This window comes from Microcebus murinus, chromosome 14 (genome assembly GCF_040939455.1).
Source record: "Microcebus murinus isolate Inina chromosome 14, M.murinus_Inina_mat1.0, whole genome shotgun sequence".
Classification (NCBI taxonomy): Eukaryota; Metazoa; Chordata; class Mammalia; order Primates; family Cheirogaleidae; genus Microcebus; species Microcebus murinus.
This window is the reverse complement of record NC_134117.1, coordinates 73,249,460-73,275,000: the sequence shown is the minus strand read 5'-3', so window position 1 is coordinate 73,275,000 and position 25,541 is coordinate 73,249,460. Positions and strand designations below refer to the sequence as shown.

The following is a 25,541-nucleotide window of genomic DNA, read 5'->3' as shown; positions in this document are numbered from 1 at the left end:
CCGGCCCCAACTAGGCCAGCTCAGAGCGGCCTGCGTGAGAAGATGCGCCAGGGAGGCGTCCGGCACCCTTGCAGGCAGCGTCCTCCATGCGGGGCGGTCAGGGGCTGCTGTTGCTCTCTCCCCAGGTGTGTCCTGAGGTACTCACGGGCAGGGCCCTCCCTCACCATCCTCACTCTCCTCCATGCGGGCGGTCAGGGGCTTCTGTTGCTCTCTCCCCAGGTGTGTCCTGAGGTACTCACGGGCAGGGCCCTCCCTCACCATCCTCACTCTCCTCCACGCAGGGGCGGGCCCTCAGCAGAGAGGCAGTGACGATGCAGCCATGCTGACCTGGTGCTGACCTCAGCGAGGGGACACAAAGGAAGGGCACACAGACCCCCGTCAGCTCTCCTGTCACTGCCAGGGCAGTGGGTGTCCAGTGTCTCTAGCCATAAGATCTAAGACATCCATCTCTCCAGAACCAGCGACTGCGCCTCAGGGAAGGGCGGACTAGCTGCCCATTTTCTTGGCCAGCAAGCGCCCTGCCTGTACGCCCAGGGCTGTGTGTGGCTAGGGGGCAGTCAGCACGTCTGTCCTGCCTGGCTTGAGGGCTGCCAGGAGAGCCATTCCCTTTGCTGCTCAAGGAATCATTGAGGACCTACTCACTGTCACCTCTCCCAAGGCAGGCAGTGTGGGGAGTGGGCGCCAGTTCTTTCTGTAGGGCAGTCCTTAGGACCCTAGGGGGCATAGTCAAGAGGTAGAGCCAGGATCCCCTTATGGTACTGTTGCCATGTGCCAGGGCCGAGAGCATCTCGTTGGGGAGTCCACCCAGCCACTAGCACATCCCACACGCTGGGAGATGCTGAGCACATAGTCAGTCCCACCTGCCACCATGGACGGCCAGCTGTGTCTCTGTCTCACAGGCAGTGTGTCCAGAGGACGTAGCCCCTGCGATAGTGGCTTGCACCAGGACAGAGGCTGATCCCGCCTCCCCCAGGCTGCATGGCACAAGCAGGACCCTGAGCTCTCTGGCCTCAGCTTCCTCACTGCTGAAACTGGGCTAGTGAGAGTGCCTGGGAGGTTTGGATGGTGAGTGTCTGAGCTGAGAGCAGGTTGGGCACATGGGGAGTCTGTCTGCCCTATACTCTGTTATCATCAGATAAGTTCCCTGAGAGTTAAGGGAGCAAAGGCCAGCAAAATCAGGGCCTAGGTCAAAGGTCAGGCTAGGGCAGGCGCTTGCAGGGACAGCAGGCCAGACTCGGCAGGTGGAGAGGATGGGGAGCACCGTGCACGCAGAAGCCCTGGGCAGGGCTGGGCAGAGCGAGTGCCGTGGCCCAGTGCTGAGGGGCTGGTGGGGGCAGGGAGCATGCAGGCCACAGCTGCAGGTGCCAGACTCTGTGTGGGAGTAAGATGGGCAGGGGGCACTGAACACCTGTGAGCAGGCCCAGGTTGTACAAAGGGCTCAGAAAGATACCTGCGAACAGCTGTGTGTGGTGGCTACCCCAGGCAGGTGTGAGGTGGAGAGGCCCCTGAACTTCTGTGACACAGGGAATTGGGGAATAGGGTAGGATTCTGGATAGGTGCAGTCAGTCATCACATGGGAAACCAGTGCCTAAGAGGCTGAGGGGTCGGCACGTTGGCACATGTGAGGATGTGGCGTGCCAAAGGGAAGCACTCCTCATCAGCAGGTGTCCAAGGCTGGCCTAGGCCTGGGCTCTGCATTCTCTGCTGGGACCTCAGAGGTCCCTGCCTTCCCCAAGGCCACCTACTTCATGCCACGCCTCACCCTCCTGGGGTCCCAGGCACCCACCCAAGTGGCTCTCCAACCAGGGCCACATCATGAGCTGTGGGCCCCTTCCCCCAGCAAAAAGTAAAATTGTGTTTTATTATTGTATGGGTATAAGACAAATATAATCTGGGTCACATTATTGTTATATATTTCTTATTGTTATATTTATTTCTTGTTTTGGATTTTAAAATAAAACCAAACATTTTTGCTGGGCCTCAGGCACTGTGCCATGCCTCCTGCTGGTGCAGTGAGGAGTGCCCCAGCATCAGTGTCTGTTGGGAGCAGAGGCCTCCTGCTCTGCGGGCTCCTGGCACCAAGGGTTGGCACAAGTGGGATGGCCTGGGTATGCCCTGCCCTCACCTGGGGATGGTAAGCTCCTAAGCCATTCATGTCTCTGCTGTGCCTGTGCCGTGGTCTTGTGAGCATCCAGCAGCTGAAGTGGGAACTGCAGCAGATATCAGCCGAGCCTAGGTATGTACCTGCCCTGGGCAGGTGGCCAGGGCAGTGGCGGATGGGGTGCCAAATGGGGCCAAGAGCTTCCTGCTTCTGTTTGGCCTTGGTTTTGGCTGAATATTTAGCTGTGGGCACATCTTTAAAACTGGGATCCCCTATAAGGCACCAAAAGCACAGGTGACAAAATATAGATGAATTGGACTACATCATAATTTAAAGCTTCTGTGAATCAAGGACATAATCAAAAGAGTGAAAACAGAACCCATGGAATGGGAGAGAAATTTGCAGTTCATATATCTGATGAGGGTTAATATCCAGAATCTACAAGGAACTTCTAAAACTGAACAAGAAAAAACATCCATTCAAAATAGGCAAAGGACTTGAATGGACATTTCTCCAAATACATATATACAAATGGCCAAAAAACACATGAAACGACCCTCAGCATCACTCATTGTTAGGGAAATGCAAATCAGAACCACAGTGTGACACCTGACACCTGTTACGATGTCTACTGTCAGAAAACCCCAGAAAATAACAAGTGTTGGTGAGGATGTGGAGAATTGGAATTTTTATGCACTCTTGGTGGAAATGTAAAATGGTGCAGCCACTATGGAAAATAGTTTGGTGGTTCCTCTGAAACATAGAATTATCATATGATCCAACAGTTCCACTTCTGGGTATATACACAGAGGAAGTGAAAGCAGGGGCTGTAAGATGTATTTGTACATCCTCATTCAGAGCAGCATTATTCACAATGACCACAAGGTGGGAGTTACCCAAGTGTCCAGCCATCAGTGAATGGATGAACAAAATGCAGTATACCCATGTGGTGGAATATTATTTGGCCTTTAAAATGAAGGAAATTCTGACACAACCCACAACATGAATGAACCTGGGAGATGTTATGCTAAGTGAATAAGCCAGTCACAGTGGGATAATTACTATGGGATTCCACTTATATGAGGTACCAGGAATCATCAAATTCACAGAGACAAAGTAGAATGGAAGATTCCGGGAGCTGGGGAAGAGGGAAGAGGGAGCGACTGCTTCATGGGTTCAGAGTCTCAGCTGTGTGTGGTGAGGGAGTGTCGTGCATGGACAGTGGTGATGGTTATACGGCAGTGTGGATGCACTTAATGCCTCTGAACTGTACACTTTAAGATGGGTAAGATGATAAATTTCATGTTATGTGTATTTTACCACAATTTAAAATGACTTTTAAAAACTAGTATCTCTCTTTATACACTCCTCCAAATTTATTTGCCATAGATCCTCCCCGATCCATGCTTTTTTCCAAAAAGCAAAGTTAGATTACAGACCCGTGCAAAAGCAGCCTCCAGCTGGGACAGAGCCCAGCAGTCGCAGTCTGCACGGTGTGCTGCAGGTGGCCCCACCTGGCACGCACCTGCAGGCCGCCGGCTGTCAGTGGCAGTGCTGCTCAGTCCCCAGGACACGCCTCCGAGCTGGAGGCCAGTGGTGTGTTTGCTTGGCCCTGGCGCAGAGGCCCCACCGCTGGCGAAGGAGCCGGCTCTGCCGCACCACCAGCAGCCGCCTGTGGCTCCAGCACCCATAAGGCAACACCGGATGATCTCGCCCCAGTCTGTCACACCAGCCGCCCTGGCCCTGGCCCTGGCCCCCGTTGCTCCCTCCTCCCTCCCAAATTCTGACCATTTCCCAAACGTGCCTGGCCCTGTCCATGAAACCATTTGTTTGTTAGCTTGTTCAGTTGTTGATTTGTTCACTGGTTCACACGTTCACTCGTTCTCTCAGCCCACAGGTGGAGAGTGGGCAGATGTAGTGAAGGTGGGCACTCGGTGGGGTGGGGAGGAGGCGAGTCGGCAGGTGAGGGCCCGGGAGGAGCTGTGATTTATTCTGCAAGAAACAGTTAAGACAGCGCCCTGCGCAGAGGCTGCCGCGAAACGCGGCCCTGCTGTACTGCGGCAGGTGGCCTAAGGGTGAGCGTGCACTGTAGGAGTCGCGTTGAGCAGCCTGTGGTCTGGGTGAGGGACTGGGGTGAGGGGAGGAGGCGGGGCTCTGAGACCCAGGCCTGCGGTGGGAGCAGGCAGGTGGGGCGGAACTGTGACAGAAAGGGGGTCAGGTGTGTGGGGAGGTTGGGTCATCCTGCAGGCTGGGCGGAGACGTAGGTGTGCACAGAGCAAGCTGTGGACACACGGAGCTGGCCCCAGACAGGATCAGGGCTGGCGATCAGCACATCCCAGCCACCAGCACAGTGGCGGGATCTAGAGCTGTGGGGAGGACACAGACAGCGGGTGCTGCCACCCTCTAGAGGACAGGCCATGTAGGCGGAAATCAGCCGAGGGGTGAGCAGCTCCGCTGGTAGAATCGTGGTGTCGCTGGAGAGTGCCAAAGACAGAGGCACCCCTGAGAGCAGCCAGGGAGGGGGTGGGGCGCCCAGGGAAGGCTGCCCGGGTGACGTGGGGCAGGACAGGGAGCTGTGCCTCCCCAGGCCTGGGAGGAAATACCTGTCCATGCGGAAGTCTCCACCCAGCAAAAGGTGCCTTCCAGAAATGCATAAAACTGTTTAAAAGAACAAGGTGAGGGCATAGCAAGGCACAGTTGCTGTGCACGGGGGGCAGAGGAGCAAGTGCGGATGGGCAGCCACGTTGCCAGGTGTCCAGGTCATCGGGGCCACGGGCTCGTGGGCGTTTGTCCAACATAAATGCTCTGTAAAATATATTCTTTGTATATGTCAGATATGCAACTATAATAACAGAAAACATGAGTGGGAAGTGGGAGGGGAGCCATAGGTCTAATGGGTCACATCCTGACAGGTGCTGGCGGGTGGGACCTGCAGGGACAGCTGGCCTGCAGTAGGAGGACCACCTCTCCCTGCCCCAGCCTCCCTGAGGAGCCGCTGGAGTCTGGTTCCCAGTCCCAGAAAAATGATTGCATTCGGAAATCATCCATTAAGGAGATTCTGCTGGGTCGTAATAAAGCTGTCATCGGCATCATCTGCCTCCCATCAAGGACAGGTGAGGAGCTGATGCCCATGAGGGATTCTGCCCTACAGACAGACGCCGCTGCTACTAATTCCTGCAGTTCTTGGATCATACTGTCATTATAAGTGTTTTTCTTTTTTTTTTTCTTTTTGAGACAGAGTCTTACTCTGTTGCCCGGGCTAGAGTGCAGTGGTGTCAGCCTAGCTCACAGCAACCTCAAACTCCTGGGCTCAAGCGATCCTTCTGCCTCAGCCTCCCCAGTAGCTGGGACCACAGGCACACGCCACCATGCCCGGCTAATTATATATATGTATATATATATATCTTAGTTGTCCAGCTAATTTATTTCTATTTTTAGTAGAGATAGGGTCTCGCTGTTGCTCAGGCTGGTCTCGAACTCCTGATCTCAAGCGATCTCCCACCTCAGCCTCCCAGAGTGCTAGGATTACAGGTGTGAGCCACCGCACCCAGCCTATAACTTTTTTTGTTTCTTAGAATTCCTAAATTTCAGCTTTCATATTGCTGGTCCTAGGAGATTTTTAGTTGTCTGGAGCTCCATTTGTGTTTCTGTGTCAGGGTCACTGTGCCCATCAGAGCAGGCGGGTGGCTGGCAGAGAGACAGGGAGAAACCAAAGACAACGGCCAGGAAGGGCCTGTCCCAGCATGCGCGGTGTAGAGAGCAGCTCATCCACCGCAGAGCGGCAGTTAGCCCCGGGGCAGCAGGGCCAGGCAACACTTAGTGCCTGCACTACTTAGCGCATCTGCACTGAGTGTGTGAGAAGATGTGCTTGTGCTCACACGTGTGCAACAGTGAGAAGTACATGCTTGTGTGATGTCAAGTGCACAAAAATGAGAGAATGTGCTTGTGTGATGCAAATGCGCACCAGTGTGAGAATGCCTGTGCTTGTTGAAGCAAGACTGGCAGTGTGGGAGAATGTGTGAGCACGCATGTGCTTGGGTGTGAAGACGAGTGTGAAACCATTTGTGAGTGAGACAGTGGTGTGCAATGGTATGCATGGGAAAGAATGAGTGTGTGGGAGAAAGAACATGTGTGTGTCTGGGTCTGATTAGGAGCCGGGCCCGCAGTCCTTAAGAACAGGAGCAGTTAACATGAAAGGTACTAAACTCTGATGAAAGAGCAACTGGAGCAGCCGGAGGTGGGAAGAGTACTGGGGGCCCCTGCAGCCGAGGGCAGGCACCAGGGAGGTATTCACCTCCCCAGCTGGGGTCAGAGCTTGTGGGAGGAGATGGGTGCCAGGGCCAGGGCTAGTCTACAGCCTGAGGTTGTCATGGGGTAACCCTTGGATCACAGGAGCCGCGGCTGGGGCTGGCATGCAGAGGAGTCTGTCTGGGGCCTGCAGAAAGCTATCCTCACCCCGAGTGTGGGCTGTGCAGGTGCTGAGGGAATGCATGCCTTGGGCACGCAGCTGGGGCAGGGCATGCTGGGTGTCCCCACACCCCTGCCCCACTGGCTGTCAGGCAGCAGGAGACAGGAAAGGCAGAATGTAATGGCCAGAAGCAAGAGCAGCCTAGTCTCTCCACAGTGTCACCCCAGCATCCTCCACCGACAAGGCAGCAACTTGCTGCCTGCAAAGGAGGATGATCAGGGCCAGCATGGCCTGAGAATGTGCACACCTAGCCAGAGTGCATGTCATGAGGTAGGTGTGCAAGAATGCAAGTGTACTTGTGTGCATGCCTGTGGGAGGAGAAGGCTTGGGACTGGTTCCATCAGGATCCAAATACAAATAACATCCCAGCCAAGCGTGGAGCTTTGCAATGGTCTTGCCAGGCCGAAAACCAGGTTAAAGTTAGAAGCAAAACTGTGGCTGGGTGACTGCATACACCAGATGGAGCCAGCAGCATGTGCTGTGGGCATGGTGCGGGGTTTATCTGTGGAGGCTGATTTCAGATGAGTCCCTGCCCTGGCACAGACAGCACCTCGCCCTGTGGAAAGGTAGGCAGTCTTATCCCTGCTGAGGGTGGGGCAGGGTGGGAGCAGGTGGGGTCTCAGGGGTGTACCTCCATCTCCCTCTCTATCTCCTGCACACCTATGTGTATGTGCATGCACGCATTACACACATGCATGACACACGCACATACATAGGCCATGAATGTTCCCAGGGCCTCTTCCAATGTGAACGACTTGGGTCTTTGGCAGATGTGCTGTGAGCAGGTGGGACCCACCTGTTCTGCATGGCGGTCGGGCTCCGGCTGGCCATTGGGGGATGATGTGAGAATCCTTTTGGTTTCTCATACAAGCAACACCACCATTTTGCACCACCAGTGGGTGTGGTGTGTGCCAGGCCATGGAAGTGAGTACAAGGCGGGTCCAACCCTGCCAGCCAAACCTGTTGAGGCAGAAACCTGTGCACTAGGATTGGGGGGGATTCTGTCACCACAATGGCATTTGGGAGTTGAAGGTATGGAATGGAAAAGGCTTTGCAAGTCCTGCTAGTGACCTGCCCACAATGCCAAGGGCAGCTTGCACCAGAGGCCGGTTTAGCCCACAGGCCAGGTGGCCCTTCTGGGCAGAAAGGTGACAGCCTTGAGGAGCATCTGGCCAGCAAGGCCATGGGCTCCGCACCTGCTTATACTTAACCCCACCATGTCTTTCTTAGCCATTGCACCTGACCCCTAGATGCATAGCCTCGAGGTGTACCAGCTGTGTGACCTTGGTCAGGCTTCTCACCTCCCAGCCTCAGTGTTCTTACGTGTGAGGGGTCAGTGAAGGGATCTGGGGCTATGAGTCTGCAGGGAGAAGTTCATAACAATGCACACCTGTGCAGAGGTGCGCACCTGTCTGCACCTGCACTGGCCGCTCCTTCTCTCCCCAGCATGCCTTTTCCACTTCAAAGTTGGAGAAACTGAGGCCCAGAGGAGGCTAGTGTTCTGCAGAGCCCAGTGGCACTGGATGCCAGCAACTCTCCTCAGTGACCCATCAAGATTGGCTGTATCATTTGTGGCCCTTGTTCTAAAACTATGAGGGATTTCACAACTGTGATATCAGAGCATTAAACCACGAGTGAGCCCTCTGAGTGGGGACTCACTGGGACTGCCCAGGTTGTAGCCACCCTGAGGCTGGCTCTGCACTCACCTCTTCAGTTCCCCACTTCAAGCCATGTGTTTTTCCATCTAAAAGTGCCTGTGACACGGAGGAGCATTAAGATGGCTGTGCCCTGCTGCAGGGCCCACTCGGGAGGCATTTTAAGTGCATTTAAATCTGCTTCTGGTCCTAATCATGGCGCAGCCCATAAATACCTTTGGCAGCAGTGACTGAGTGAGATTGGGCCCACACCATCCTGTAGGGCTGGGCTCTGCCAGATGAGGGCGGGAAGGGCCCATTCTCCCTGCATGTGTGATCTCCGTGGTGGGGCTTTGGGGAACTCAGGGCTGCCCCACCTCCCAGCCCCTGGACCACTGAGGTGCATGTGCACCACGAAGACCCTCAGAGGAGGCACCTCACAGGATTCCCAGGCTGGATCTGCCACTACGGCTGGGGTGGGCAGTGCCCTGTCCACTCTTCTGTAGCCCTGGGCATCACCAGAGCCACCACACAAGGTCCCCCCAAGGGCACCTGGTTCTTACTGGGAAGACCAGGGCCGGAGGTGAGTGTCCCTGGAGAGAACAAGAGCTGTCCGAGCTGCGTCGCCTCTCCAGACCTGAGCTCAGTCGCCCCCGAACATCCCCTCGCCAGCACTCTGGCGAGTGTGTCCCCGCATGGAGGAGCGTCCTGTAGGCACACCTGGGGAGGCCCGGCACAGGGCACCTGACCCGGTGGGGAAGGGCTCACCAGGGCTGGCGCCTGGCCTGCCCCAGGACCACCACCCCTAAGGCCATGTGGGTTACAGTCTCTCATCCTCTTTGTGGCCAGAAACAAAAGTTGCCCAAAGGACAGCACTTCAAGAGAAGCCTCTCCTTTTCCAATAGTTTTAGCGCTTTGGGACCCCAAACAGTCCTACGTATTCCCTTCCACTAAGCCGTGGCTGGTGGGAAACAGGATCTAGATGGAACAAACTGACCAAAAAGAAGTCGGTTGTACATGAGCACAGTGTTTGCTAATGTCTGCCTTGGATGTCAGTGTATTTTGTGTGTTATAGGGTAATTTGCAGGTTTTTAACAGGCTTTAATCATTTTTTGCCTATTCGTCTTTTTTTAAATTCTTACTATTTTTTATTGTGGAAAAATACACATACAATAAAATTTACAGTTTAACTATCTTTAAATGTACGGTCTAATGGCATTACATGCATTCACACCATTGTGCAGCCATCAGCACCATCCATCTCCAAAACTTTGTCATCACCCCAAACTGAAACTCTGTCCCTGTTAAACACTAACTCCTGACCCTCCTCCCAGCCACCATTCTACTTTCCATCTCTATGAATTTGACTACCCTAGATACTTCATATAAGTGGAATTTTGCAGTACCTGTCCTTTTGTGACTGGCTTATTTCACTTAGCATGATGTCCTCAAGGTTCATCCATGTTGTAGCATGTGCCAGAATATCCTTCCTTTTTAAGGCCAAATAATATTCCATTGTGTGCATGATCAGGTTTTGTTTATCCATTCATCCATCGATGGGCACGAGGGTTGCTTCCACCTCTTGTCTATCGTGAATAGTGCTGCTGTGAACATGGTGTGCAGACATCCCTTTGAGACCTGGCTTTCCATTCTTTGGTTATGTACCTAGAAGTGGGATTGCTGGGTCATATGGTAATTCAATTTGAACTTTTTGAGGAACTGCCTTCCTGTTTTCCACAGCGGCTGTACCCTTTTACATTCCCACCAACAGTGCACAAAGTGTTTCCAAAGCTTCTTACAATTCAAAAAACTTTTTATTATGAAAAACGTTGGCCATTCCCAAAGTCAGCAGGGCAGTGTGCCGTGCTCCCCGGTGGGCTCGCCTGGCCGTGGAAGGCCTGCATCCCGCCTCCTCAGGGAAGCTACGTCTCTGCCCACTGCTTCTTCAGTGACTAGTTTTCCAGTTTTTCGGGTAAAATTGGCAAAGGTTGAAAAGCATGGATCTTAGCTGTGCGATGTTGACAAATGGATATGCCCATGTGACCCGCACCCTGTCAGGATTCGGGCCCTTCATTCCCCAGAGCGTGCCCTCCTGCTCTTCCCAGTCTGTCTCCCACCCACCCACAGCCAGCCTGAGCCGTCGCCAAAGTCAGTCCAGCACGGAGCTGTGTGCGTTTCCACTCAGCTTTGTCAGCTTGGCACGGGGTCTGTGCCATCAGTGCGGGTTGGCGTGTGTCACTAGATCACCCTTGTTTATTGCTGGGTAGCAATTCTGTGGGTAGTTGGACCACAGTTTGCCTGTCTGTCCCCCTGTAGAAGGGCTTCGAGGCTGTTTCCAACTCTTAGCTGTTGTGATTTAGATTAAGTCACTTGATGGGCGTGGGTTTTCATTTCTCTTGGACGAATGGAGGGAATTTCAGGGTCAGGTGACAGCAGTATGTTTAGATAAAGATTTGTGCCTCTCTCACGAAGTGCTTTCTCCATTTTGGGGACTGTTGCCTGCCCTGCTTGTCTGGCACAACAGTCTCGTGCCCCTGAACATCCCGGCTCTGGGCGAGTTGTTGGAGCCCGAGTGAGCTGGCGGCTCAGGCGTGGCTCAGGTGTCACCAGACTTGGGTAATGGAGAAGGGTTTGCAGCTGCTCTGTTCTGCCTCCCCGTCCTCCCTCCTTTTTCTTCTTCTGTTTTAAAATAGTGCATGTTCAGCCAGGTGTAGCTATACAAATACTTGTGTATTCACGTTCTCAGGACTAGAGATGAGAAATTTCTGCTAAGATTGGAATTTCGAATTAATAATGTTTTTGTATCTGTGAGGAAGCCTTTATCTCCACCCTCCCTCACACAATTCCCTGCTTCCTGCAGCCCCACTGGGCCTCTACTTCTCAAGGGATGCTTACTGGGAGAAGTTGTATGTGGACCAGCCGGCCGGCACACCCCTGCTCTATGTCCATGCTCTGCGGGACGCCCCCGAGGAGGTGCCCAGCTTCCGCCTAAGCCCGCACCTCTACGGCGCCTACCGCACTCGGCTGCACGAGAACAACTGGATCCGCGTCCAGGAGGACACTGGCCTTCTCTACCTTAACCAGAGCCTGGACCACAGCTCCTGGGAGAAGCTCAGCGTCCATAGTAAGGGAGTAGCCCCAACACCCCTACCTCATCCTCACAGGCTAACAGCCTCATCACACCCTGGTCACAGGCTCCGAGTGTGGCTTCCCCACAACACCTGGTGCAGAAGGATAAGGGGCGAGGTGAGACCAGCCTGCCTCTGTGTCCAGCCTGGCGAGTTTGGGGCCATAAATGAAACTTGGGTTTCCTGAGGCTGTTGGGATTTTGGAGACCCATGTGAGTGATTTGAGTACTCTCTCTGTGCTGGACCCAGATTCCTTTGCCAGTGGGATTAGCAAGGATTTGGAGGTTTCAAGAGAAGAATTAAGAGGAGCAGAAAAAAATCCCAACGTTTTGATTTAGCAAATGACCTGGAACTTGCTGGAGAAGCAGCTCCCAGGAGAGCTGACTGCCCATGGGCAGCAAGCTGCCCTTGTACCTGGTGGGGGCTTGGCCTGGCCCACATGTCCTGGTAGGAAGGTGGAGCCTGTGGCCAGTTGCACAGATTCGAGGTCGGGGTCACGTGTGACGCTGGTACTGGGTGGGGTGGGGGTGGAACAGAGCACCTGGGACAGAAAATGGTGATGAGCACCCCTCCAGAGGCACAGCCTCACTTGCCCTAAAATGGCCCTGAGCCCCATCTGCAGGCAAGAGGCAGGCCAGGGGCAGTTCTGCCCAGCATGGGCAGACTGACCCGATTGCCGAGGAAAGCCGGGGTCACAAGACAGGGAAGGGGCTTGGGTGGGTAACTCTCTCCCAGGGCAGCCCAGATGGTTCTGGAGAAGGTGGCGTTAAGCAGGGTCTTAGTTCCACAAGCTTCATCCTGAGCCCCCAGTGGGGAGTCTGAGGAACTGGAGTCCGTGGGTGGGGGCCAGCATGGAATCGCCTCGGGCCTGCACTTCCTGGGAGGCCTGAGCCTCATGACTGGAGAGGAGCCTCTTGGACTGGCCAGGTGCAGTCGGGAGCAAAACTGATTTGAACAGTGATTTGAACAGGGAAAGTTTGTGCAAAGAATTCCTGACCATGACGGGACTGGAGCAGTGAAGGCCAGGCTAGTGAGGAGCAAAGGGTGAGAGGAGCAGCCCTCCCCCCAGGGCTGAGATGGAGGCCCAGGAAAAGCTCCACTCCAGCTGAGATCCAGACCTCACTTACATTGCTGTGGTGCCTTGGTGATGGAACTTGCTGGAAATGTTCCTAGGTGCTGGGGAACTCTGTCTTCCTGGGAGTCTCTGCAGGGACACTGTGACGATACTCCCGCAGGAGGGGTGTGGGCAGGAGGAGCCGCCCGCCTGTGGGGCGGGGGAGTGTTCGACCAGGCTCTGGGCCCCTCCCGGGAGAGGGGGCATTTGAGCTGAGGCCTGTGGGGGAGGGGAAGAGGTGGTGGGCAGGACTGGACGGCCCAGTGGAGGGAGCCTGGGGACCAGGGTGAGGACAGGGTTTTACACCAATCCTGGAGCTTGGTCTGGTGGGCATGGCGATGCACCCACGGGCCTGACTTCTCTCTCTGCAGATGGCGGCTTCCCCCTGCTCACAGTCTACCTCCAGGTCTTCCTGTTGCCCATGTCCCTGCGTGAGGGCGAGTGCCAGTGGCCCGGCTGTGCCCGTGTCTACTTCTCTGTCGTCAACGCTTCCTTCCCAGCTTGCAGCTCCCTGAAACCCCGGGAGCTCTGCTTCCCAGAGACAGGCCTCTCCTTTCGCATTCGGGAGAACCGGCCCCCAGGCACCTTCCACCAGTTCCGCCTGCTGCCCGTGCAGTTCCTCTGCCCCAATGTCAGCATGACCTACAGGCTCCTGGAAGGTGAGTGCAGACCCCGTGGGGCCGTCCCTCAAAGCCTGCTGTAAGCTCAGCATGGCTCTGTGAGCCCTGGCATGAGCCCTCTGGTTTACTCGTCACTACCATGCCATCAGCTCATTTAACGTTCCAGAAATATCTCTCTTGTCCCTGCTATAGGCCAGGTACTGTTGCAGGAGCTAAGGATGTAACAGTGAATAAAGCCAGCCTGGAATCCTGTCTGCCTGGCGCTTCCATTCCTGTGGAGGAAGGAGAAGCAGCACATGCCAAGGAAATCGGGTGCCTTCTGGGAGGAGATAGCTGGGAAGGAGAAGTAGAGACGACTGGCAGGGCAGGGGCCACCAGAGCAAAGGCAGGAGGGTGCCAGGCATGCAGGTCTAGGGAGGACCCTGTGTGGCTGGAGTGCAGTGAGGCCCTGGGGAGAGCCAAGGCCAAAGGGAGCAGAGCAGTTCCTGGGGAGGAGGCAGGTCTGGGAGTGACTTTCAGGGATTTGCTGAGAGACGTGGGGAGCCATGGAAGGCTTGGTGGGGGCATTGACAAGACCTGACTTACCTTTAAGGGTTAGTCACACTGCTGTGTTAGGCATGATTTGGATTGTGGAGGTTCAGGGAAGCAGGGAGACAATTAGCTACAGGAGAACCCCCTCCAGAGAGGACAGGGGTGAGAACGAGGGCAGAGGCGCAGGGGCCGTAGCAGCAGGCAGCCCTGGGTGTGCCTGGGCGGAAGATGAGCAGGATTTCCTTGTGGGCTGACGGGGGTGTTGAGGGAAAGCAGGCACCAAGCATGGTTCCCAGGGGCCCCTGGGGAGGCCACAGTGGGCCTGGGGCACTCAGCCGTTTCAGAGGGCCGCAGAGTAGAAAGTGCAACCTGCGTTCACCAGGCTTCTCGCACAAAACTGGGTAATGATGTTAAAGACACTCAAGAGGAAGAAAAGCCGTCACTCACTGTCCCTCAGCGTCACCCTTCTGTGTTCCACACAGGGATAGATATCTTTGAACCAGGTGTTTGGCAAAGCACATGGGTTTTATTCATGCTGCCCTTTTTCACTAAAAATTATATAATTCAGTTTTATTTAGCGTGTTTTCTTGTAATCACAAACTGTAGAGGGAAAGATCATAGAGTAAGCATTTCCCATGTGTGTGTTTCACATGTAACTCGCGGTTCTGACTGGGAGATGAGTGGAGTTGCCCTGAGCTCCCTGTGGCTGGCGGTGGGGTCTCCGAGTGACCTTCAGCACGTCCTGCTTCCTGGGCTGTCCCTGGAGGGCAAACGCCAGGACAGGCTCAGGGCGAAGCGTGTGTGGCTCCTGGGCCCGCCTCAGCGGGTGCTGGGGCACCTTCTGCAGTGCCCGGCCTAGGGCAGGCCCTTTAGTCTCATCACCCCACCTTCTGAGGAGGAAACTGAGGCACCTGCCCCGCGTAGAGCAGGGATGCACACCAGGCAGTCTGAAATATTTGTGTTAATATCAAATTATACACCAGATGTCCATCATGTTTATTTTCAAATGGTAGAGTTGTGGCTTTATTGCTCATATTCTCTAAAATGAGCACATACTGCTTTCAAAATTAAACAAAAATTCCTAACATTTTTTAAAAACCAGTGAAGCTGGCTGGGCTCAGCCAAAGTCACCTGCGCCCAGCCCTGATGGCACAGCCCCTGTAACGCTGCCGCTCCCGCCGGCCCCTGAGGAAGGCGGCACCCCGCGGGCACTCACGGGGCTTCCTGGTCCGCTTGACGTGCAGGTGAGAGATTGCCCTTCCGCTGCGCCCCGGACAGCATGGAGGTGAGCACGCGCTGGGCGCTGGACCGCGAGCAGCGGGAGAAGTACGAGCTGGTGGCCCAGTGCACCGTGCGCGCCGGCGCGCGCGAGGAGGCCGTGATGGTGCCCTTCCCAGTGACCGTGTACGACGAGGACGACTCGCCGCCCACCTGCCCCGGGGGCGTGGACACCGCCAGCGCCGAGGTGGAGTTCAAGCGGAAGGAGGTGCTTGGCTGCGTTGCTCGTCCGTCCGTCTTTTCGCTATCTCGGTCCGCAGCTTAGGCCTTGGTCTGTTTCGCTGTTTGTCTAGCCCTAGCGGAGGGGAGGAAGCCAGTCCTGCCGCAGCTGCTGGCCTTCCTGGGGCGCCCGGCCCGGGCCTGACCCGAGCGCGTCTGGGCACACCCCGGGGGGCAGCTGCAGAGGGCGCCAGGCTGGAGGGGAGGAGCCCAGGGTTGGAGAGCCGTCTGCCCGAGGTCGCCTGCTGGGCCTTGGGCCTCCCTGCAGACGCGGGCGGAGGCGGGTGGCGGTAGCTGAGCAAGCCGTGTGTTGCCATTTCCTGCTTCTCTGGGCACCCCAGGTGCCGGTTTGTTAAGGGTTGCGGTGAGGCGGGGAGAAAAGCACATCTGTGGGGAAAGGCTGGTGAGCCTGGCTGAGCCGCCTGCCCTGTGGGGGCAGCAGCTGTCTGGCGAGCAGAGCCATCGGAGGTGCCTAGTGGCTTTGCTCACACCCTTGCCATCCACCTGGTGTAAGAAGGTGCTTGGAGAGCGTGCTGATGTACACCTGGATTGGATCTCTGTTCTGCCACCTGTCGCTGTGGCTTCCTCAGGGGAGAATGGGGGTGTTTGTTCTGGTCTGTGGGGACCTGGATTCCTGTCAGCACAGTGTCTGGGCATCTGCCCCAATTCTCCTATGGGAATTCTGGAGATACTTTTCACACCTGTTGCACAGGTGAGGAACAGTGGCCCAGGGAAGGTGACTGGCAAGGGGCTCAGGCTGGCGAGTGACTCCACAGGAGCTTGAACACAGAGCTGGCTTTGACACCTGACCCACCTGTGGGCTGTGCCAGGCATGCACCCTCCCAAAGCCTTTGGAGTCTCCAAGGGGCCCCTCTCACCCACTCTGACCAGTACCCTCTGCACCCTGCAGGGCACCGTGGTGGCCACACTGCGTGTCTTTGATGCAGATGTAGTGCCGGCATCTGGGGAGCTGGTGAGGCGGTACACAAGCACGCTGCTCCCTGGGGACACCTGGGCCCAGCAGACCTTCCGCGTGGAGCACTGGCCCAACGAGACCCTGGCCCAGGCCAATGGCAGCTTCGTGCGGGCAACCGTGCACGACTACAGTAAGAGGGCACCCAGGAAACCAAGCCTTGGGCGGGCAGCACCCTGCCACACACACAGCTCTGGAGTGGCCCTCTGCAGCCCAGGCCACCTTCCCTTCACCCTCTGCCCAGACCCGCCTGTGTCTGCCAGGCTGACCCCGGGGCCCCCAGCTGGGCTCCACAGCCTGTCCTCTCTACTGGAATTGCCCATGGGCGACTCTAGCAGGGCCGTACAGCACCCCATGCTGACCTTGCCAGGTCTTGCCACTGACTGGGAATACCTGTCACCTGAGGCCTTCCTCCAGCACCTAGCACCTGCTTTGCTGCCCCTGGGGTGACCCAAGTGTGCAGGGATTGTTGCCTCACCCCAGCAGCTCTCTGCTAATGGGTTGGTGTACAGCAGCTCTGCGTCAGGTGAGGGGTTCAGAAACCCTTGTCCTGCTGGCTCCTGGGGTGTGCCACAGGGCTCCCCTGCTGTGGGACATCTCTGTGCAGCTGCCTTGTTTCCCTCCCTCCCTCCCCACTCTCACCCATGTGTCCTGGGATCACCTTCTGAATAAACCACTTGCACTTGGGGTCTGCATCAGGGACCCAGGGTCACAGGGGCCTTTACCTCTTTTAGCTTGGCCGAGTCCTGTTCATTCCTCAGCCTTTCTCACACTACAAGCCTTTTGCAGGTCCCCACCTGTCCCTGCCATGGCACTGTGAACACCTGCGCGCCAGAGCACCCCTCCCACCATTCTGTGTTTGCTAAACTAGAGCCACAGCTGCACACATGGTGGGTACACAGGTGCAAGTTCCAGGGTCCAGGCTTCAGGGGTCCTTGGGTCCTCTGGAGGCTGCTGCTGTGGAGGAGAATTCTGCCATTCTCTGGGGGAACTGCCTGGAGGGTTCTAGCACATCCCTCCCAGGCCCTCGGAGGAGGTGCGGCTCTTTACCTCCTGTGTACCCACACACCACACACACCCCTATACACAAACACCCCACAAACAGACCACATACACCTCATATGTGACACATACACACCCATACACACACACACACAGGCTACCCCCAGCTGAGAGGGATTCTCTGCGTTTCCAGTTTAGCACAATGGCCAACATTTAAATGTTGGTTCTAACGCAGGGCCAGGCCTCTTACAGGGCACCATAGTGTGAAAGCACGTGTTTATACACATGTGCATGCAGGGCTGTGTGTCTGGGGGGAGCAGCTCAGTTGTCCTTGCCATGCCCCAATCCGCAGGGTTGGTTCTCAACCGAAGCCTCCCCATCTCGGAGAGCCGGGTCCTGCAACTGGCTGTGCTGGTCAACGACTCGGACTTCCAGGGCCCTGGGCCAGGCGTCCTCCTCCTCCACTTCAATGTGTCTGTGCTGCCTGTCAGCCTGCGCCTGCCCAGTGCCTATGCCTTCTCCGTGAGCAGGAGGGCCCGCCGTTTTGCCCAGGTGAGCCCAGGCCTGCTGCCTGCCTGAGGAGGGGCGTGGGTGTCAGGGGACCTCCAGGGTAGGGCACGCTTTTAGCAGATTGAGTCAAGGCTCAGGGTGGTGACATTCCCTCCCTGGCCCAGGCAGCACATAGTTGCCCAGTGGAGCCACCAGCATAGGCGAGGGAGGCCTGGGAGTGCTCACAGCAGGCAGGGCTGGGGACTCCTTGGGCCCCTTTTTTCTCCTCGCTTCTTGGTGTCCTTAAAACGTTTTCTGCACTAATATAAGAGCAATGCTGGGTACATCTAAATATGCTGACTTGGAAAGATGTTCCTGGTGGGCTATGTGAAAGAGTGATTTGCAGAATTGTTGGTCTCACGTGACTCCATTTGTGCAAAAGCCAGTCTTCACTGACGGGAATTTGCAAGTGTGCAAACCCAGACGCTTAGCAGTGGCGCCCTCTGGAGGAAGGTAGGGGGCGCTTCTACTTTCTACTTTCTGTTTATAGAACTTATGTATGTTTTTGGAAAGTAATGATTAGACATGGAAAAAATAAAAGCAGTAAATACTCATTAGAGAGAATAAGGAATGTGGAGGAGTGATCACGTTTTCCACATGCACCCCACGTTTGGCATCTTGGTGTTTTTCTCGCGTGTTTTTCTTAAGTAAACAGCAGTGTGCATGAGATCACACACTGCATTTTCCTAATGGAGCTGCAGGTGGGCACCTCCTCTTCAGAATGTCATGGTAAGTGCAGTCCTGTTGTCCCAGTGGTTTTGCTGGTTCCTGTGGCTGGTTCTGTGCCCTAATCCACTCCTGGCAGCCACCTTGTCCGGCACACAAGGGACATACCCTTGGACACATCTGAGCTCCCTGACCTGCTGCCCCTGTTGGCCTTTTATGGAGGAGGAGTCAGAGATGGAGGGGTGACAAGGCAGAGGGGTGTGGAGGTTTGCACGGGGGCCTGGGTGGAGCAGGCATTGCTGGAGGCAGGTGGGGCCCCTGCACTCTGTCAGACTCAGGTACCTGGGGACCAGTCCCACCTTGGACTCACTGTGCTCTCCTACTGCCTGCCCAGTTTTTGAAGTTGTAAACTGGGGACAGGGATCTAGGACAGTTGAGGATGACATGAGGCTGTGGAAGTAGCAGGCTTGTAGAGGAGGCCAGGAGGCCAGCGTTGCTGTGGCATCAGTTGTGGGCCTGAGCAGGGTGTGCTGAGCTAGGGCTGGCTCTGCCTGCAGGCCCGGCCCACCTGAAACAGCCTGGACCATTCTTCCCCCAGCATCCCCAGGAGAGGAGGCCCCTCTTTGCCAGGGGTTCCAGCCGAAGTCCCAGGGAGACCCCTTGGTCTCACCTGGACTGGGTGACCTCACTGCATGAATCATGTGGCTGGGGTACAGTACTCTGACCAAGCAGGTGACCAGGGTAGGGGGTGGTCCACCAAACCCCATGCCCCAAGGACAAGAACAAGTGGTCCCCAGAGCAATGCTGGAGCAGCCAGGGAGGTACATGGGGACAGTGAGTCAGCCTTTGTGCCCACTGAGTGAGGGAGTGAGTCAGCACTCCCCCCACCCCCAGCCTGCTGGGGGTGTTTTCCCGTCACTAGACCAAACCTTCTGAGCTCCCAGGAACGGGTGGCCAGTGACATGGTGGCCTGAGCATAACTGGTCAGGGCAAGGCCAAGGCTGGTGGGCATATCTGCATGTTCCCAGGGAGCAGAGGAGGGTGTTTGGAGGGCTGCCATCCCCAGGCCAAGCTGGGCGCCCTACAAGACTCAGGCTGCCTCCAGCCTGTCGCAGGCAGGTCCAGCTGCCTGGCTGAGGTGTTCCCTGTGCCCCTTGCCTAGATCGGGAAAGTCTGTGTAGAAAACTGCCAGGAGCTCAGCGGTGTTCACATCCAGTACAGGCTGCAGCCCTCCAGCGCCAACTGCAGCACCCTGGGGGTTGTCACCTCAGCCGAGGACACTTCGGGGACCCTGTTCGTGAATGACACGGAGACCCTGCGGCGGCCGGCATGTGCCGAGCTCCAGTACACAGTGGTGGCCGCAGACCGGCAGACCCGCAGGCAGGCCCAGGCCCCGCTACTGCTCACGATGGAGGGGTCATGTAAGCACCGGCTCCAGGGAGGGATGGGCGGGGGAGGGGGCTTCCCTGAGCCTGAGTCCCCTGTCCTGTGAATGCGAATAACAGTGAGGCCACACAGCCCAGCTGGGGAGGGAAGAGCATGTACCTACTCGACCAGAGCAGCCCAGCAGTAAGCAGTCACCACTGCCAGCACCTGGCAGCACACCTTCTACATGTACAGGACCCTGGCTAAGTTCTAACTTCGGGTAAACAACAGGCAGTTTTTTGGTATAAGTATGTCCCACACAACATCTGCAGAGTCTCACCATCTGGGGGACGGACACGCTTGAAGCTCTGACTCAGATGAGCAAAGGCAATATATGTAACCTAAACATTTGTACCCCCATAATATGCTGAAATTAAAAAATAATTGCAGTCTTTTGGGAGATAAACCTCTAAGTGCATCCAGGCACCATTAGGAACAGACTTACACAGAACAGCTTTGTCATCTGAAACTCAGGTCTAACTGGGCGTTCCAGTTGTCATTTGCTGAGTCTGGCTGCACTCACATCCTTCCTCCTGCACTCACCCCAGCCCAGGGGCTAGCCCCACTTTGGGACCATGGTGGCCCATCCCTGTGCTCCCGGCAAGGCTCTGCTGCCCTGGGGGTGAGTCAGCCCTGCCCCTCGGGGCTCAACCCCAGGCCTGCCTCCTGTGACCTGCTTGTCTGCTACCCCCAGATGTGGCCGAGGAAGTGGACTGCCCACTGTCCTGTGCGGTCAGCAAGAGGCGACCCGAGTGTGAGGAGTGTGGCGGCCTGGGCTCGCCGACAGGCAGGTGCGAGTGGAGACAGGGAGATGGCAAAGGTAGGCCCCCTGCGGAGCCCAAGGGATGACCAGGGGTGAGGGTGCCAGGGGAAAACAGGGTCCTGTCCCCGAAGTGGCCCACTCCAATAAGCTTCCCAGCACCTTGCCCTCATGTGGCACCCAGTGCTGGGAGAGTGGATAGGAGGGTGAGGTGCAGGGCACCAGGCCATGAGCCCAGTGAATGGTCTGCCGGGCTGGACTCCCTCTGGGCCCCAGAGGGTCTAGGTCAAAGTTGGGTTGTGCAGGGGACAGAGTGGCTCTTCCTGTGAGTCAAATCAGGGGGTGCAGCCCCAGGCAGGAAGGCCCATTGTCTGCTTCAGCTACTATGAGGGCCCCACTCACTGTGCAGCCTTGAGAGGCCCGGCCTCCTCCACGCAGGGACTGCCAGCCCCTCTCACGCTGCTGCCTGGCCTGTGCACTCAGGCCCCTCCAGCTCCCTGGAGTGGGGTGCCACGCTGACAGGGCTCCGAGGGCAGTGTTTTCCTGCTCCGGCCCAGTGTGCCCCTCCCAGAGGGGCAGGGCTGGCCCGTAGCCATGGGGAGTCTGGTGGGGCTGGCCCGTGGGTGACAGCCTGCTGTGCGTCCTGTGCAGGGATCACCAGGAACTTCTCCACCTGCTCCCCCAGCACCAAGACCTGCCCCGACGGCCGCTGCGACGCTGTGGAGAGCCGTGAGGCCCACATCTGCCCCCAGGATTGCCTCCGTACGCAGACGCTCGACCTGCCAGGGTGGCATTTAATCAGAGTGCAGGAACCTGTGGGGGTAGAGAGAGAGAGGCCAGACCCCCCTTGTACTTCAGCCAGAGCTGCCGTGTGTGCATCAGTTCTGCACATCAAGCTGAACCTCCGGCACGTTCCTTTGTCCCCCTGGCCATGGGTGTGGGAGACCCACAGACTGGCCAGGGCCCTTGCTGAGGCCCCAGAAAGTGCCCCACATGGTTACTCTTCAGGGGCAACTAAAAAGGAAGGTGTGGCCCTGAACAGGCCGGCAGAAAGGGGCTGTGCCCCAGACTTGGCCAGGAGGCGGGAATGTGTGGGTCAGGCCCCAGGCTCCATGGTTTTGAAGGGTGGGGGTGCAGAGCCCTTTGTTGAGATGAAAGTCAGGAATGGCTAGGCTTACTGCATGGCTCTAGGGCGGTTCAGAGCTCACTTCCCTTGGGTGAAGCAGGGCTCTCACCTCCCTGGCACGGAGCCTTCGGTTGTTAGGCATTCCAGCAGGCTGAATGGCCGTGTCTGTCCTCAGGAGGCAGCATTGTTGGGGGGCATGAGCCAGGTGAGCGTCGGGGGATTAAAGCTGGCTATGGCATCTGCAGCTGCTTCCCCGAGGAGAAGAAATGCTTCTGCGAGCCCGAAGACAGCCAGGGTGAGTGGGCGGGCCAGGAGCACCACCCAGGGTTCCCCACACCTCGCTGAACCCCAGTGAGGTTTCAACAGCACTTCTGAGGTCCCAGCAGGGAGGAAACTGAAAGGAAGTGAGTAGGCCCCATGAGACATTCCTCCTTCCCTCTGGGCCTCAGTTCCCCCATTGGGGCAGCCCAGGAGAGAGGCCAAAGGGCGCCTATGAAGTGTTCTCTGGCCCCAAGTTCTGAAATGAAGGATAGACCAAAAAAGCAGTTCTTCCACCAGATAACTTGTTGGGCTGATCAGACTGTCCCCGTATGGGGCCCAGGCAGCATCCAGCTACGACCCACCCTACCAGGCACACTTTCGGGGGCAGCAGGTGCAGTGGGTGGCTCAAGGGAGTCAAACTGACCATGCTGGGGGAACTGTCCTGCCTGAGCCCAGGGATGTTTTTCTGGTATTTGAGCCATTAGATGGCCCTAGGTCCCAAGCTACTTTTCATTTTTCACAAAGAAAATAGCAAAGGCATTTGGAACAGCAGAAAATCTTGAGCTCCCCTGACTGCTCTCCTGGGCTTGCTGATGCAGCAGGCACATGGCCTTTGCTCTGTGACCTCAGCAGGCTACTTACCCTCTCTGATCCTCTGTCTCCATCTGCAAAAGGGAAGTTGCAGTCTAGGAGGGGGGAACACACATGGCAGCAACTGTCCCTCTTTGGCGTGTTCTCAGGGTTTCTCTTGCCTTCATGGCCACTGCCCAGTTGGCACAGACATGGCGGGCTGGAGGCTGGGCAGGGGAGCATGCCCAGCCCTGCCGGGTGGCACCTCACTCACCCCTGCCTGCAGAGCCCCTGTGTGACGAGCTGTGCCGCACGGTGATCGCAGCAGCTGTCCTCTTCTCCTTCATCACCTCGGTGCTGCTGTCCACCTTCTGCATCCACCGCCACAAGAACGCACACAAGCCACCCATCCCCTCGGCAGAGATGACCTTCCGCCGACCTGCCCAGGCCTTCCCTGTCAGCTACTCCTCATCCGGCGCTCGCCGGCCCTCGCTTGACTCCATGGAGAACCAAGTCTCCGTGGACGCCTTCAAGATCCCGGTGAGGGTCCCTGTGGGCCAGAAGACCCCTGCCCTGCCCTGCCCAGCTGGCTGCAGGGCCAGGCAGGGTGCGGAGACAGAAGCTGTCAGCTGATGGTACTGATCTACGGGTACTGGGATTAGGGCCCTGAGGGCCATGGGGAGGGTGGGCCAGGCAGCTGCCACAGGACCGCCTGCAAAGGCCCCAGGGACTGGGGGAGGCATAGGATTTTATTCTCAGAGCTCTAGAGGTGGGGACTGGGCAGAGGAGGCCAGTGTTCTGCCTTCATTTCTGCAGGTGCTCTGTTGGGGGCAGTCTGTGGGGTGGGGCTGACCCCTCCAGGTGAGAGGCAGTGCGGGGTAGAGGACAGTCAGGCTGGCAGCAGGAGGAGGGACACTGATATCAGAGGAGGATGCCAGCCAGAGCCAACAGGCCTCCCCAGCCCACAGGTTGGCACTTGCTGCTCAGAGCCTCAGGCTATGGTAGGGCCCCAGGGCTCTCCGTCCTGGCCAGGCCTCCCCGGGCTGCTGTGCTGGCCACTAGGCCTGCCCCTTCTGCGTTCCCAAGAGCACTACCCAAAGACCTGGAAGCCAAGCCAAGTTCTAAGAGGAACCAAGGAAAGTGCTCAGAGTCAAGGGTGTGTGTGAACAGAGAACCCCCAGGCTTAGGTGGGAATACCAGACAGGAAGCTCAGCACCTGGTGGCCACAGGGCACCAGCAGTTCCCAACTCATACTGGGAGGTGGGCTGGGATTCTCTTAGGAAGTGCCACATCTCACAGGTCAGCTCAGCCTGGGGCCTCAGCCCTGGGGCCTAATTTGGGTGACATCCAGCCCCAAACGTTGGTGAGGGTGTGGTGTGGCCACTGCCACCTCCCTCTGGCTTTCCTGGTCTATGACCCTATCCTGGCAGGAATTCGGCCTCACAGTGGGATTCTGGAATGAGCCACCAGAGTCCTTCACAAACCAGCTGGTCCGCAGTGAGGCCACACAGGAAAGCCGGGTGGTGGATGCTCCTGCCAGTGAAGACGCACCACCCTCACCCCTAGGCAGCTCCTGAGCTGGCTCCACGCCTGCATACGCCAGCTCCAAGTCTTGGACACATGGCTCAACCACTCAGCTTGTTTCCTCTTATATAAAGTGGGAGGAATGATTTTCTCAGTCTTTGAGAGATCGAATTGATGCTGTCTGCACGTGCTTAGTGCAGTCTCCAGAAAGCAGGAGGGGTTTGCAGCACCAGCAGTGGTGGTGATGACCGGGGCAGCCATGGCAACGTTTCTGGCACTGACCCTGACTGAGGGCCCAGGAGCTTGCTGGAAGACCTGGCTGTGCCACTGAGAGGAAGCCGTTCCCAAGTGCACACACATGTCAGAGAGGGTGGCCCCTGGCCTGGGGCAGCAGGTCCCCATCAGTGCCATCTCTGTGGTTGGGTGAGCCTTGCAGGGCCATTGTAAGCAGGACCCTGAGGCTGCACCCACACCCAGCTGCAGGAGACCTGGAGTGATAAACGCCGGTGCCAGCACAGGAGGGCAGGGTTCCTGGCAGATGTTGTCTTCCCCAGTTGGAATTCAAGGACAGAGGGCTGGGGGGACTGAGAACGTGTCCAGATCGCTTCTGAGTGGGCCTGATGCAGGGATGGAGCTTTGGTGAGAGGGCAGGGGGTGGTGCACCAGCCAGAGCCCGAGCAGGGGGCACAGCGAGCTGGTGTGTGCAGGACGGGCAAAAATCCCCGACAGGAGTAGACAGGAGCACGGTGGCACCTATCTTTTCAGGTGTGGCCACGCAGGGAAGTTGCCTTGGAAACTTCCATCATAGTGGGGGGTTCTGGGCTGGGAGGCAGGCTGGTGCCCACTTAGTCCTCTGAGGGTCAGGGCAGACCATACGCCAGGGACCGGCAAAGGTCAGGGCACCGAGTTCAGGCTATTCTGTGTCACTGCCTGCCTTCCCCCAGGGAGAGAATTGTAATGTCTCCCAGGGGCCTGGCTGTGGGTCCTGCCCTTGGTGGAGGCATTGCCACCTCTGGTTTAGGTGACGGCCAGTTCTCTGCACACTGGGTCTTGTCCAGGGGTGGGGCGTGCTTCCTCCTGGGTTTGCCTTCTTCCTCTCACACTTTTCTTCCCTCTCTCCCTTCCCTCAACCCTGATGTAGGAGGATCCAAAGTGGGAATTCCCCCGGAAGAACTTGGTTCTTGGAAAAACTCTGGGAGAAGGAGAATTTGGAAAAGTGGTCAAGGCAACAGCCTTCCGTCTGAAAGGCAGAGCAGGGTACACCACAGTGGCTGTGAAGATGCTGAAAGGTACCTGTCCAGGCACATGCACAGAGCGCCCGTGGGAGCTTCCAGGGTGGATAAGGCCTCTCCCACCTGGCTCGGGACCTCCTAAAGAGCCCTATAGCTGTTCTTGAGTGTCTGCAATCTGGAGACCCCCACTGTGGGTGCACAGGCTGGTCCTGAAGAGGCAGAAGGAGGACTTGGCCCTCCTTGGAAGGCTCTAGTAGTGCTGCTGCAGCAGTGTTGGTGAAGATCCAGGGATTTAACATTTTCAAAAGCCCTTTGGTTTTGAGCTGACAGCTGCTGCCTCCCCCAATCTGCCCCATTCAT

The 25,541-nt window shown here is 56.8% G+C and overlaps 1 protein-coding gene across 1 annotated transcript in view; it reads left to right on the top strand.

Moving 5' to 3' along the window:
* LOC142875581 (proto-oncogene tyrosine-protein kinase receptor Ret-like) overlaps positions 1-25,541 on the top strand; it is a 51,832-nt gene that overhangs the window by 13,648 nt on the left and 12,643 nt on the right. The window contains exons 2-12 of the mRNA XM_076010264.1: positions 11,064-11,327; positions 12,817-13,104; positions 14,841-15,082; positions 16,004-16,199; positions 17,421-17,620; positions 19,446-19,704; positions 20,403-20,528; positions 21,120-21,230; positions 21,770-21,889; positions 22,712-22,965; positions 25,091-25,238. Coding sequence (XP_075866379.1) covers positions 11,064-11,327; positions 12,817-13,104; positions 14,841-15,082; positions 16,004-16,199; positions 17,421-17,620; positions 19,446-19,704; positions 20,403-20,528; positions 21,120-21,230; positions 21,770-21,889; positions 22,712-22,965; positions 25,091-25,238 — 2,208 coding nt within the window. The remainder of the gene's footprint in view (positions 1-11,063; positions 11,328-12,816; positions 13,105-14,840; positions 15,083-16,003; positions 16,200-17,420; positions 17,621-19,445; positions 19,705-20,402; positions 20,529-21,119; positions 21,231-21,769; positions 21,890-22,711; positions 22,966-25,090; positions 25,239-25,541) is intronic.